General features: G+C 38.3%; 1 protein-coding gene across 2 annotated transcripts in view; it reads left to right on the top strand.

Moving 5' to 3' along the window:
• The first annotated feature begins 455 nt into the window (after nucleotides 1-455).
• LOC107582039 (sodium/potassium-transporting ATPase subunit alpha-3-like) overlaps nucleotides 456-14,880 on the top strand; it is a 31,727-nt gene continuing 17,302 nt past the window's right edge. The window contains exons 1-2 of one of the 2 annotated variants that reach the window (XM_016267736.1): nucleotides 7,136-7,453; nucleotides 7,544-7,607. In XM_016267736.1, coding sequence (XP_016123222.1) covers nucleotides 7,602-7,607 — 6 coding nt within the window. In that variant the 5' untranslated portion in view covers nucleotides 7,136-7,453; nucleotides 7,544-7,601. Of the gene's footprint in view, nucleotides 685-7,135; nucleotides 7,454-7,543; nucleotides 7,608-14,880 lie in introns of those variants that run through there. The other variant, XM_016267737.1, reaches the window with a different exon arrangement.

Here is a 14,880-nt window from a genome sequence, read left to right as displayed (position 1 = left end):
GTGTGATAAGTTGTGACAAAAACAGGCCTCGCTGTGCATGTGCGTGTTAAACACAGCTCTGTTCCAAAACCAAGTTTCCTCACTGCTTTCTATGGTAGCAAGCTAACAGTAACGTAACCTCATAAGTGACTGATTTGGAACGTTCTACATAGGCAGCAACTATATGTGTCATATTAATAGCACTTTGTACCCAAGGCACACTTAATTTGCCTTACAATTAATTTAGACGACATGAGAGAAACTATGTGACAAGTGATTTGTATAGCAAATGATAATAAAGCGAATGATTCCACAGTATTTGACACACTTTACTACTTTTGAGACTACCTGTTTATTGCTAAGAGGATTATATTCCTGTCATGTGACTGCAGACCCCCTGTAGTGCTGTGTGTGTGTGTGTGTGTGTGTGTGTGTGTGTGTGTGTGTGTGATAAGTAATAGAAGCTGTGATTAGACAGATTGTTTAAGGTGCTTAGTAGACAGGATCTCTTATTCTCTGTATGTGGAGTAAAGTAGACTAGAGGCCTTCTGTCACCCAGAATCATTTACTGAACGTCTCTCTCTTTTTCTGACCTGCATCATCCATTGTTTTTGGTTCACCTCTGACCCTGAGGCGGGCAGGTTCTTCTGGACTAGAGGAGGAGAAGACAGAAGAGGAGACGCAGGAGGACATCTGGACAGTATGGTGAGTGAGAGAGAAATGAGGGGATACTATATGGTGTGCAAACTAGAATTCAGTCACATGGAATATAGTGAGAACCATTCGATTTCATTGTCTGGAAAAGAGCAGCAGAAATATTCTGTCCAACATCTTATAATATATTAATATAATATATTATTAATTTAATTTATAATTCCCCTTAGCACAATGGCATATAGGACATTTGTGATATTGATTTTTGTGTGGTTGTTTTAAGACAGTGTAAGGTGGACATTGTCCAAGTGTAGAGGATTGGGTTTTGTCCACCTGCTCATGAGAATTCAGGCCCACATGGCTCAATGTTACTGGTGAGATAACCACATAATTAGTCAGCACTCATGAGATCACTCTGGATCTGCTTTTGTTCCCTCCCTCATGCTTTCTGCTCTGCTGAAAAGAGCAGCGCTGCTGGTCACCAGCATATGTTGTGTTTTGGATGCCGGTGTGCTGCTGTCCCCACCAGGGTTCTTTAAGTCATTTATTAGGAGCTATATTACATTGTGGTTCTATTCACTTCATGATTCTGGTTGTTTCATGAGTCAACTGTTGAATTAAAAGATCATTTGAAATTTCAGCAGAACATTACTCATAAATCAGAAAAAAAAGTCTTATACAATTCTTTAAAATAATTGTACATTTATTGTATGTTGCAACTTTGTTATCTCAGTTACAGCTGAACTTTAGAGTGCATTTTTGACATGCTTAAATGTGTCTTAAGTATGTCTTTATATAATTTCATAATTACTTGTATTGTCTGTGAAACATAGTTAAAGTGTACTACTGTATATGCTGACAATACTTCACAAGGGAGTAGTATATCACAAAAAGCGGTGGATGAATCACGCCCAAAAGACGATTGTTGATTGCTGATGAAAAAAGTTTCAGAACCATTAACAGAGTCGAAAGTCATAAAACCCATTAGGTTACTTTGTTTGACAAAGCAAGATTTGATAGTTAAGCTAGTTTTATGACCATGCTTGTCGATTAGATTGATCAGCTAAATTTTAATAGTGAAAAACAGGATGGCTATGCTGGGAAAAGGGCCAAAGCAGCACAAAATCAGCATTAATTATCCTGAACCAGTGTGGTCTAACATGGTCTTCACAACAGGGAAAATTATGCAGTAAATTATTAGACTCTCTGTCTTGGATGCTGGAAGGATAAGTTTATGGTATGGGCTTTCCTTAGACTTACGTTCACTAAAGGCAATTTGATTGGTTGATTCAGCATTTCATACTGCATTAAAAGCATCAATGTGTAAATCTCTTCTCACTTTATGAGCCTGGAACTTTGTATGTATGAATCAGAGTGTTAGTGTGTGTGTGAAGCATAAATAGCATGACTAACAGATGTGGAGGAGGGGCTGTGATGTCATGCTGCTATTTATAGATTACCTTACATCATGAATTTTCTGCTTGTGCATATTTCGGGGCATGGGGTCTATCAAAAAACAGGATTAAGTTGAGGGAAAAATCTACTCTCATCAAAATCATATACCGAAACGCTTTACACACACTTCTGCCCAGATAAAGAAGCCTATAGAGATTACACTATACACTAACATTGAATTGTAAGGTGCATATTAATTCATATACCGCATGTGAGTACAATAAAACACCCTAAGAGCAGGTGTGAAACATACATTCATGCTACCCAATCTGGCAACCGAAATTATGCTGATTTGATATTTTGCACTTGCGTATGTGTGTCTGTATGCTTTTTTGTATGCGATACAGAGAGAGAAATTATGATGTGTCTAAAATCTAGCCACAGCACTTTTTCAAACTAATGGGGCAAAAGTGACATTATCTTCAGGGTGTGGTGTGTATCTGTACACCTTGTTCTTCAGAATAATAAGGAAAAAACTTAATCATAAGCAATGATCGATGAGCTACCGAACAGTGTGTGTATGCACATGTGCATTTGTTCTTTATCATAACAGAATTTGTTGTCAACACAGCAGTTTCAGATAGTGCTAAATGCTAGCCTAACCTGAGGACCCGCACCTGGAAAACTAGCATGGGGTATATGTTTTCTACTCTTCTCCTTCTCCATTCAGCTGACTGAGATACAAAAAAGAACAAAGACTGCACCTCCTCCCCTACAGCTTTCAGAAAACTAGATAAATAGAAGAAATTCCTTTTGACCATTGCATTAGAGAGACCGAGGCTAGTATCTCATTACTATAAGGTTTTGAGTCAAAGGTTAATTTGTGTGTTAGTTTAGAATCTAGTTCAAATATTTTTTTCTTACTAAAAATGCATTTCTTACTAGCATACATTCAGGGAAGAGTCAACTGTATAACCATGGTAGATTTTAACTGAAAGACTGAGCTATGTTCTCAGGACAAAGGTGTTTTTCGTAAAAGGTTGGGGTAAGTTACAAAATTATAACATTTATTCATAACAATATTTGTTGGCCCAAATAGTAGTTTAATATTTCATACAGTACCTTTTTTTACATCTTTGCTGCTACATTCTTTTAAAAAATGTTTAAAATTTTGTTAAAGGCTGTTAGCTTTAGCAACTACCCCATATATTGTGACAACATGCCCTGCTTTGGGTCCCTTTAAGATCAACCTGCATCTTCGTTTATGTGCAATGATGGTGGATATTCAATGAGTTTTTATAGCCAAGACTTTGTCTGCAGAAATTGTCACTCGCTTGTAAATTTCACAAATAATTAAGTAAATGGCAAGTGAGACATCTAATCAAATGTAAAAGAAAGAATGTATTCCAAAAATCTGTTTTATTATTAATTTTTTCAGTGCCGCCTCAGTGTTCTCTATACAGAAAAGTGCATGTTTGATTTCTGAACAGATCTTTTTATGACAGATTAATAGTTTAATAGCTGACTGACACATTAAGCGTGCCTGTGGATCAGAACTTATAAAGAGTTTATTATTAGCTCAAAGGGATTTGGAGTCACATTTTACACAAAGGTCTGACATAAAAGAAACACAGAGTGCTACGTTTAATCTGAACTTGATTGCTTGTTTTAAAACCCTTGGCCCGAAACCTCTCTCATCGCCCCATCCTCTCTTTTTTCCTCTCTTTCCCCCACTTTCATGTCTGTCCTCCTCTCCTTAATCCAGGTCTATTCCTATCTTGTCCTCTACTCCTTTCATGGAATTCATTATGCAACGGGGACACATGGTGTGCGGTCACTTTAATCTGGAGGGGGATGACATCTGTGTGTGTGTGTAGCAGAGACCCCTGTGCTCTTAATATGCTCTCTGTCCTCATTCTTCTCTGTATCTCACATTCATTATCTCTAATTCATTTCACATCTCTGTGAACTGACATGCAGCTTTGATTCCTGATGTACATGATGCTGTGACCTTCACTCCTCGCCTCACCCTGATACCCCGAAAGGTCGTTTCCAAGGACACCCTACTCTTACTGTTTGGCCTTCTGATAGGCTATCTACCTCTTAAAGCAAAAGTGTCCCAGTAAGCATATGACTTTCTGAATCAAGCACTGTAACCTCACTCTCCCGCAGCATCACAACAGACTGCAGAGTCAGCAGTCATACCATCACAGCATCTGAGCTGTGCAATTACTTAAGATGTGCCCTGGTAAAAGAAAAAAAAAGCACATCGCTCCTGGGAGAGAATGTTCTGTTCTCTGTCAAGCAGCACAAAACCATGTTCATATGATTAATTGGCTCAGAATACAGCTGCTGCATTCATATACTCACACATTCTTCATGTTATCAGTTTACATTAAGGAAACTTATTTGGGGACCTTTCCACCTCCTTTAGATGCACTGTTCATCTCTCTGACAGAGTGTCACTATAGTTAGAGTTAGACTCAAATGTGATGGATTAGATTAAGTAACATTCCCGATCTAAACCTGTACTATGTGTGTGTGTGTGTGTGTGTGTGTGTGTGTATATATTGTATATATAAATTCCACTACCCAAATAATGTTTTAAGGCTGCATTTATTTGATCAAAAACACAGTAAAAAGTGATCCTGTTGGGATGTTTTAATGTTTTAATATGATGGAAAGGCTGAATTTTCAGCATCATTACTCCAGTCTTCAGTGTCACATGATCTTTCAGAAATCATTCAATAATGTTGAGGACAGTTGTGCTGCTTAATATTTTTGGAAATTGTGATACGTCTTTCCATCCTTAGAAAGTTGAACAGAGCATTTATTCATGAAATAGAAATCTTTTGTAACCTTATAAATGTCTTTACTGTCACTTTTGATCAATTTAATGCATCCTTACTGAATATAAGTGTGAATTTCTTATAAGTTTTATAAATTTCATTTTAAAGTTATACATACAAATATACTTTATATAGCCTATGTAATCTAATTTATATATACAGTACATATATAATTATAATTCATCATATTTTATAAGATTAATCTATTTATAAGATGTGCAGTATATAAAAAAGAATATGTACCTATCAATTTATATATATATTTTTTATTTAGTAATATATTAGATGTATACATTTACAGCTTGAACTTAATTTACTATTAGCATTTGCACTTGGGGTTTGATGCTACATCACTTTCGAGATCTTGGTAATCTTAAAATTAAAAGCAGATTTGAGATTATGAGGGACTCAGTTCTCACCCACACAAATTAGCAGCAATGTTCTCACGCTACTTCACATGGTGATGTAACTGTCACAGATTAAAATGAGGGTTTCTTTGATTGTCTCCCTCTCTTCCTCGATCCCCCATTTTCTGAGTCAGCATTATGACTAAGAGGTAAGGTCACCTGACTGCAGTTGCTGTGGAGATTTTTTCCCCTTCTACTTCTCTCTGCAGTGAGGGTGGGGGGATGCTGCCAAAGGTTAAAGAAGGATAGAGCATTCATGGTGTCAGCCATTTTGTTTTTTTTAAAATTCTGAAAAAACTTTATCAGTAATATTCCACAGACAATGCTGCCTCCATTATCTTTAAGGGGCATTAACTATGCCACACAGTTGATTCAACTATAAACTCTGCATCAAATGTTGCCAAAAGCTATTTAGTTAACCTTTTCTGTTTTTATATGTTTACTGACAAGTAACTGAACACCCAAAATGGAATTATTGTAATGCGATTATAATATCTAGTATGTCTTACTACACTGGAAGTCTATGTCATGCACATTAGTAGTGAAGGATCTGTAGATGGTGGGTCTGACTAACACGAAAGTCAAGCAGCCAGCAAGATGCTTTTGAGGATCTGTAATTATTGTCAGCTTGGTGTCTGGAGTGCGAGGTGTTTCCTGTATCCAGATCCTATAGCCTAGCTGTGATAAAAACTGTCAGTCTACATGGCCTGACATTTATGCATATGTTTTCTTTAACATAATGAAATGTGTCCTTTATAAGAGACATAAATAAGTACTTAAAGGGCATCTGTGTTATTTTAAGGTGACAGCATGTGTTTGCTTTGTAAGCTTGACCTTTCCAGGGTCACTGAGTGTAAGGTCACATTTTGATTAATTCTCTCCATCTTCCTCTCTTTCTGTTGAACTTGTGTGCAGTCATCTGTTCTGTTTCAATGTACTGTAAATCAGTATGAAGCTATTCTTGCAGTTAACATGTTCATCATACTGTACTCAGTATTCTGGCTCCTGCTAATACATTGCAATAGAGAAACTGTAGTTCAGATTTACAAAGGTAAATGAAGTTAACTAAAGTGTTCGGTATAGGAGAGTGAAAAAAGAGAAGAATAGATGGTAATATAGAGTAATGTACAGAATGAAGTATGTATAAATGTGTAATGTATAGCCTATGTAAAAATGAAGCTTAGCAAGATATATTTGCCATTGGTGAAGCATTAGTCATTCTTGTTTATATAAGCTACAAAATGATTTCATTATTCCAGAGTGAAATAAAAAAGAGATACAATACATACATGCACCACAAATAATGAAGAGACCAAAACTGGTGATCTGATAACTACAAAATCACAATAAATGATTATATACATAAAACATTAGATTATAATTAAAAATGGCTAAGATGTTAGTGTTCAAGTATGAAAGGACAGTTTTCAACATATTGAACATGGTGTGCTTAAGGCCTACTGCAGTGTCGGCTAGAACTGCAGCTGTGTTCTCAATCTCTGACAAATTTAATACACATAATAAATACACAGAAACAACAATAAACCAAACACGTTTACAATACATTAATCATGCAATCACACCGATTATGACTTAGCTTATTCTTAGTCCATTTTATTTAAAAAAAATAGATTTTCTCATAGCACACGATGATGCTGTGCGACTGTCACCTTTGGAATTCTGCAGTGCCGCAGGAGGAGCTTTAGCCGCTTCCGATTGGTGACTTGTACCTGATGCCTGCGCGTTGATTGGACAGATGATACGTCGATATTAAAGCTTGTGTGCGTCTATTGGCTGAGAGCGTAAATGTGGGCGTTTCTCGTGAGGTACTCGTTTATGAGGTCGGTCAGATGGAAGCGCATCTCTCACATCCACCGGCGTTTCTTTCCAGGCGGAGTTGTGCGGCAGCTTTCGGTGCCGCGGAGGGACACCAGAACACAAAAAGGTGGCAGTGCGGCTTCTTAGATTTGTCGGCTTTATCACAACTACTAAGAGCAGTGCACGAGACCGGTATCCCTGCGAAATGCACTGCCTCGCCGTCGAATTTCATTTGACCATTTAGTTTGTTTAATCTTTACCAAGTTGTCAGGTTCATTAACTTAATGTTGCAACGAATAACTTCTTTTATATCTTGACGTGAACGTACGCGCATTAGATCCCTCAGCCGAGGTAAACCACTGAATCAGTTTTTAAACCAGGTATAATTGTTCGTCTTTCTTAAGATCCTTTTTGATGACTGCCATTCTCTCTTCGTGAAAGGTTGTCCCTCTCTCCATCACTCTCATATTGCTGAAGAGAACGGACTGACTGCGCAACCATGGGGGTAAGACCGACACCTCTCCTTTACAGCATCATAGCAAATAGAAAACGATTAAAACAATGTTTCAAATGAATTTAAACTCTATTGAGCATACTTTAAATGCTGCAAAATGCAGCGTCATGTCCTTTGCTGTCAGACATACAGTGGCAGAATGACATTGACTTGTATGCGGATTTCGAGACTGCGACAAACTGATGGGACGGGACGTACTGGAACCACACGTTACAAATGATACGTTATAAATCTGACATAGTTATTATAGGCTATGAATGGTCAGCAGCAAATGCAAAGGAACTGCTTTTTCAAACTTTTAGACGCTGTCGTCGTAGTCAGCGGAGAACAGCTGTTATCTTAACTGAAAGCCTGTCGGTGTTGTGTGACTGATAATATCTAGACGGTTATTCTAGTAACCTTCACGTGCCGGTTTAATCGGGTTATGCTGGAGACTTTCTAAAGGGCAGCGCTGCGTAATGCAGTTCTTGCCTGATGAATGTGTGAGGTCTGTTTCTACTCAGAATGTTTATGCTTAGAAGTTGTTGTTACATGTTTTAGAACTGTTTCTGTGCCCCCCCTCCCCCCCCATTTCCATCCATCCGTCCTTCTGTACTTAGGCTACTGACGCAGCGCGCGTATCCTGTTCTGAACAGATGTAGCTACTGAATGTGAATTCGCGTCCTTTGACACACACACACACACACACTGAGACACACACACACACACACACACACTGAGACACACACACACACACACATCTCAGAGCCGGCCCATCGCTGAAGTCCATGCGTCATAATGCGGTTACCGGGAATCTGTACTTCAGCCGGCTTATTTCCTGCATCTGTGACATAACGTCGCGCGGGTAATCACTGACAGGACAGATTTAATAGACCCAGTTCTGAATAATGACCCGAAAAGGTCGAATTTGAATTGCGGCTAATAGAGAATCATCAAAGTAGAGTGTGTAACTGCGGTTGGGTGAAACGAATGTCAGGCTGAGTTGCGCATCATGCCTCATCAGCGAGGCGTTATCATGTCTGTATAACGCGATGAGTAAGCAGGTGCATCCCGTCGCAGCACCCAGCGAGCCGAGGCGCAGTGAAAATAGTTTATAGCCGTTGCCAGGGAACCGGAGAGACCTTCTACAGCTATTTACGCAGAAAAGATCCGTTAGAAACACGAAACATCGCAGTACTCAATGTCACAGAGGCGCTGCAGTGAATGCGTCAAAACTGTACCAGCAGCGCTGAAATGATTACGCAAACAGTTTTGTCAAGTCATGGATTAATCCGAGCGCTTGTGTGTGAGTTTACCTGGTTAAACAGACATGCTGGTTAATTGCGCGCAGTTTTCTTTAAGCTTGACTACGGTTTGTTTAACGTCTCTGCCGCGTGCCGGTTGCTGTCGCAGTGATGCTCGTGGCAATGCACCACCATCATCATCCCAGCTGTTTTATTCCCTACAGGCCGCTTTCTGCGTCAAACACGAGGCGGAGCCACGCCAGTGGAAATTCCCGATACCGGCCTGTGATAGGCACGAGATGCGGATACGGAAAGCGAATAGATGAAATGAAATAAAGTTCATTGAGGTCATGTATTCGTGGAGTTTAAATGGGCTCTTAAAGGGATAGTTCACAAAAGTACAAATTTGTCTTCATATCCTCATGCAGTTCCAACCCTGTATGACTTATTTAAATGTAAAAACATTAAAATAATGTAAAACATTAATTTCAGTTATTAAATGTAGAAGAGTCTTGCCACTTGAAAAGAGCAACCAGAAGGAAACAAACACCAGGGATGTGCACAGCTTACTCTATGAAAATGTTAATCTACATGTATGCCTGTAATATATAAATTGATTCTAGTAATCTAAATTGAAAATGTTTCTTATGAGAATGTCTATAATGATTATTAATTCAGTGTAAACCCATTTAAATATTGCTTCATTAAACCAAGAGAGAGAGGGAGAGAACAGCTGGTGGCATTACAGTAATCTTCAGACACGTGATGAGTATGCGTATGCGCTAGTATGAGTATGCGCTAGTATGCGTATGCGCTAGTATGTGTATGCGCTAGTATGAGTATGCGCTAGTATGAGTATGCGCTAGTATGCGTATGCGCTAGTATGAGTATGCGCTAGTATGAGTATGCGCCAGTATGTACATTGTGTGCCAGTATACAGTCAGTGTATGTATGCAGGTGAGTGCCTGTGGGACGAGAGGAAGAGGAGGGGAGGAGCTGCAGCAGGACAGTGTAGCTGGGAGGAGGGGAGGGAGAGGAAGAGACACAGATCCTGTTACGTGTAATTAGCCTGGCTGAGCTTGTGTTTCCAGAGTGTGAGTGGGTTACCTGGGTACAGATGGTACGGACAACGAGTGCATGAAGATCAGGACACAGAGGTGTCTGTAATGTGCAGCTAATCATTATTTAGATCATAATGAAGTGCATAATTTAATATGATCATAGAAAAGGTCAGACTCAGATTGTTTTGCTTGTTAGGATAGAGTTATGTTTGGTAGTATTAAGTTTAGGTCGGGCTAAGTTTACTGGTATTGTATTGATAGGGATGAATTTGGTTTCAGGATGTAGAATCAGTGAATGAATATAATAAATGCAAAGATGGGTAGAATTTAGAAAAAATAAGTACACTACTGTTCAAAAGTCTTAGGCCATTAGTATTTTCACCAACAACAACAAAAATGATTTTAAGCCAGTTATTTATATCTTTTGCTGTAGTGTCAGTAAATAGCAGTTTACTTTTCCAAGCATTCCTTTTGTCATTAATTGTAATAATCCAGTGAGTTATGGTATGCACAAGGAGTCTGACAACAGCCAATGCTCCACACAGAGATCTGATCTCACCATCATCCAATCCATTGAAGAAACAGAAAAAAACTGAGACAGACTAATTCCAGAAGAACTGTGGCAACGTCTGTGGCAACGCTTGTAGAAACCTACCTACAAAGCTATGAAAAACTTTGCCCAAGTGTCCCTGGGACAAAAGCTGTTTTAAACGCAAAGGGTGGTCACACCAAATGTTGATTTGATTTAGTTAAGAGAAATTGATAAATACCACAGTTTGCCACAGTTCTTCTGGATTTAGTCTGTCTGAGTGTTAAAACCAATTATTTTATATATATATATATATATATATATACATTTTTTGGGGGGGTGCAAATACTAATGGCCTAAGACTTTTGCACAATAGTACTGTATATATAAAGTACATAGATTGTGTTTTAAATGTAATAATGCATTTAATAAATTAATAATGTAATTAATCAATGCATGCCCTCTCCGAACATCATGTCCTGAATAAATGAACATCCTGTATAACATCCGAATGGTCATGTTTCACCTTCAGTTGAACACATAATCAATAAATAGAGCATTTCATGGCTGACTTTGTATTAAAATGACTTTACTATAGGATTGATATTACAGAATGTTTTTAGCTAATTTACTCTTACATGGAAACACCCCCCACGTCATACGCCTCTTATACGTATACCGGCTTATGTTGCCGTCTCTCAATGAATCAATGTTATTGGACCACATTTAGGGGTATGAAAGATTTGTTGTTGTTAGAGGTAAAAGATGACGAGTGTAATTTCTGCACTATGTTTACACTTTTAAGTCAACTTAAAGTCAACTTAAAAGTGTCTTACTGACAATTGTCTCTGCATAAAATGACACACTTCGGCTTTAAGTGGCTTGGACTGGATCTGTTAGGTTTCATTATCACATTCAGTCCATGGGACGTCTGTGAGTGGAGAGGATACTCAAGGTCAGATTACCCTCTCCTCCTCTTTCCGCAGTGTTGATGTAGCATAACTGCCCCCTCAGGTCCATCAGTGGGGACATGTGTGGAGGGCCTGGTTCAGGTTCCACATCCACACCACACCACACCATCATTTATTGATGCAATCCTTTGTTGGTAGAGGAGCAGAGAATGAACAGTCCATTTGTGACAGAAGGAATTCTGGGGCAGCTGACCATCGGCTCTGCTTTAACTAGAGCTGTAATAAACAATCAGTGTCAGATGTCAGAGAGAACGTGACTAAGTACTAACTAGGGAGTTAAAAGGGATGAAATGGCAAGAGAAACTGCTTATGAAGTGTGTACAGTATGTCTGTGTGAGACAGAATAAAGAGAGGAATCCTTGGACAACCCCTTTGAGACGTGAAGAATCTGTGTGTCCTGCTGTGACTGTAGTTTGGGACGGTGATTTATTGTTCCAATCAAGAACATGTACACAGATGCCCCACACTCTGGCAAAGCTGCTTGACTCTGCTGGGCTGAGTGGATGAAGTACAGACAGATGGAAGGATAGAATAATTGATAGAGAAGAACAGGGGGGGATATAGAGGTAATACTTTAAAGGGGTCATATATGATGCGATTTCAAGTTTTCCTTTCTCTTTGGAGTGTTACAAGCTGTTCGTGAATAGATAAGATCCCTAAAGTTGCAAAGACTAAAGTCTCAACCCCAAAGAGATATTCTTTATAAAAGTTAAGACGGGTCCACGCCCTCCTAAAATGCCTCATTTAAACACGCCCCCACATGTCTACTTCACAGTGTGGGAAGATTTGCATAACGCCACCCAAATGTTCACGCAAAGAACAGCGTAGTGTAGCGCTTGTTGTTTGTCATTTCTCTGATCACAAATGCAGACATGGTTTTATGTTTACACGGCGCGATGCAACGCAACGCATAAAAAGACAGTATAAGTCATTATAATCCGTAATTATGTCCACACTGGATGCAACAAATGCCTCGTTTATAATGGGTTTTATTGGTTTTGTCCCGTCGCGCCGGGACACAGCACAGTATGGTAAGGGGCGTAACATTTCCGTCACACATTTTCTTTTCAGACCGATGAGCTTTGTAAGAATCGACACGTTTCAGAAAGGCGGGGCATAGAGGAGAAACAATAATGTACAGTATGTAGAAAATAATGTGTTTTTTTAACCTTAAACCGCATAAACACATTTCATTACACCAAATACACAAAATAATGTTCTTTTAGCAACATCATATGACCCCTTTAACAAGAGGGATTATAGATTTTATTTAATGTTAATTTTAGAAAGCACTGAACAAATTAAATTATATTGTAACAACTCCCCCTCTCTTTTCCTTTTTTCCCCCATTTTCTTTTCAATCCATGTGTGTGTGTGTGTGTGTGTTGGTTGAGCTGTGGAGGGGTTATGTGAGGATTCTGGGTAAAGGAATTAAATGACCTCATCATTGTAATTATTTAATCTCAGTATTCTTTATTGATGGAGTTTTTTTTTTCCATTTTTCTTTTGGTTCAAACCAGTGATTCTGAAATGTTTGGCTCTGTGGCTGACAAAGCAATTGAAACTAGGACTGTCAAAAATATTAAAATAATAAAATTATATATAATAAAAATAAAATTCCATAATTCCAATAACTCAGTGTTCTTCAGGATTTACGCTTTTATTCTCAATGATTTTAAATGACATTTCTAGCCTTTTGTTATAACTCTTTTTTGTTATTTTAAATGATTTTTTCCCTTACAAATATCAATTTGTACGCAAAATCTGTTAGTTCTTGACATAACTAGGAAATATTTTTACCATGATTTTTTAATTTTAAGGGATTAATTAAAATAAGAAATATGGCATTGGAAATGTGCTGAGGGCCTCTAGTGGGTCCCAGCCTCCTGGTTATTAAGAGCCACTGGTAAAAAACAGTACATTGAAATATTCAGATTTTGTGTACACATAAAGAATATATTAGGCATATGCAATAAACATTATATATACAATAAATAATGATTATGGATATTTTATTGATCATATAAATTAGTCTGATTTCCTCAGGTCTTGATTTTAGGTATAAAGTTTTTGTTTATGTCAGGTATTCACTTCAATAAACTCCGCGTGATTCTGGCTTTTTTGTGATGGAGACGATTCAGGAGGAGCTAATCCCAGTGTGCCGTAATCAGATTATTTATTCTGTACTTTGAGGCCCAGACCTAGCCTGGTCTACATCTCACAATGTAACAGATGGTACAGCAAGGTCGCTTACATGCACACTCATTCAGTCACATACTGGATGAAGTGTTCAGTCTTATCTGCTCTTGAACAAGTACTTCATGACTCACACTTTTAAGGTCAGTCACCCCAGAGTCAAGCACACAAATACACACTCATGCCAGACCAAAAATACCTTTTTATGGCTGTATCAACATGTGTAAAAGTCATTGACACACTCATAGCAATGTATCACACACCAAACAGCACTCTAAGGGCAGTACTGATGTGTCTGCTGCCATAACAGTCAAATTCTTTGTAGAGCTGGCACCGTTCTGCCTAGAGATCAGGACTAGCTGGACTGAGAAGACAAGATCTGGCAGGGATTCCCTCTGGTCCTGAACATCCTCTCAGGATACAAATACAAGCTTTAACCATGGCTAGACCATAACAATTTGTTTCTACAAGGTTTTTAGATGGAAAACTAAATTACTATGCTTAAGTGGGATATGCTCCTCATGCTAGGGAGAGAGAAGCTGAAAAAAAGGGTGATGTAGCTGCTGGCAGACATGCTGCTTCATGCTCTGTGAGCATCAGACGGGACTGCTCATTTCTTTGGCTCCCTAAGCCTAGCGTTTTAGTGCCACGTAAAATAAAAAAGAATACAAGTAAGATTACGATATTAAAGTCATAATATTTTGAGAATAAAATCAAAATTACGAGAATAAAGTCATAGCCAAACCATATGAGAATAAAGTTGTAATATTTTGAGAATAAAGTCGTAGCAATACGAGATTAAAGTCATAATATTTTGAGAATAAAGTCATAGCAAGGCCAGTATATTGCATGAATAAAGTTAATTAACGTGAAATTTACCTCCTTTCTGAGGTAAATACATTAATTAACTATATACAAGCTGTTTCATTCACGGTATAATAAATGATTGGAAATAATATTTCATATCTTCAAATCCATTCATTATTTGTAGCACGCAGCCAGCCAGTAATCACAATAAGCTTTGTTGCTTTTAAAGGGATCATATGATGCTTTTTTAAAGATCATTATTTTGTGTATTTGGTGTAACAGAATATGTTGACATGCTTTAATGTTCAAAAAACACATTATTTTTCAAATACTGTACATTATTGTAGGTCCTCTATGCCCCGCCTCTCTCAAACGCTTCGTTTTCTACAAAGTCCCTCCTTCCGACAAGCGCAGTCTGCTCTGATTGGCCAGCTGACCCAGTGCATTGTGATTGGCCGAACACTGCAAGCACTCGTC

This window comes from Sinocyclocheilus grahami, unplaced genomic scaffold, assembly GCF_001515645.1.
Source record: "Sinocyclocheilus grahami isolate Dianchi unplaced genomic scaffold, SAMN03320097.WGS_v1.1 scaffold40.1, whole genome shotgun sequence".
NCBI classification, from domain to species: Eukaryota; Metazoa; Chordata; class Actinopteri; order Cypriniformes; family Cyprinidae; genus Sinocyclocheilus; species Sinocyclocheilus grahami.
The sequence above is the reverse complement of the archived record's forward strand: the minus strand, read 5'-3'. Positions and strand labels throughout refer to the sequence as shown.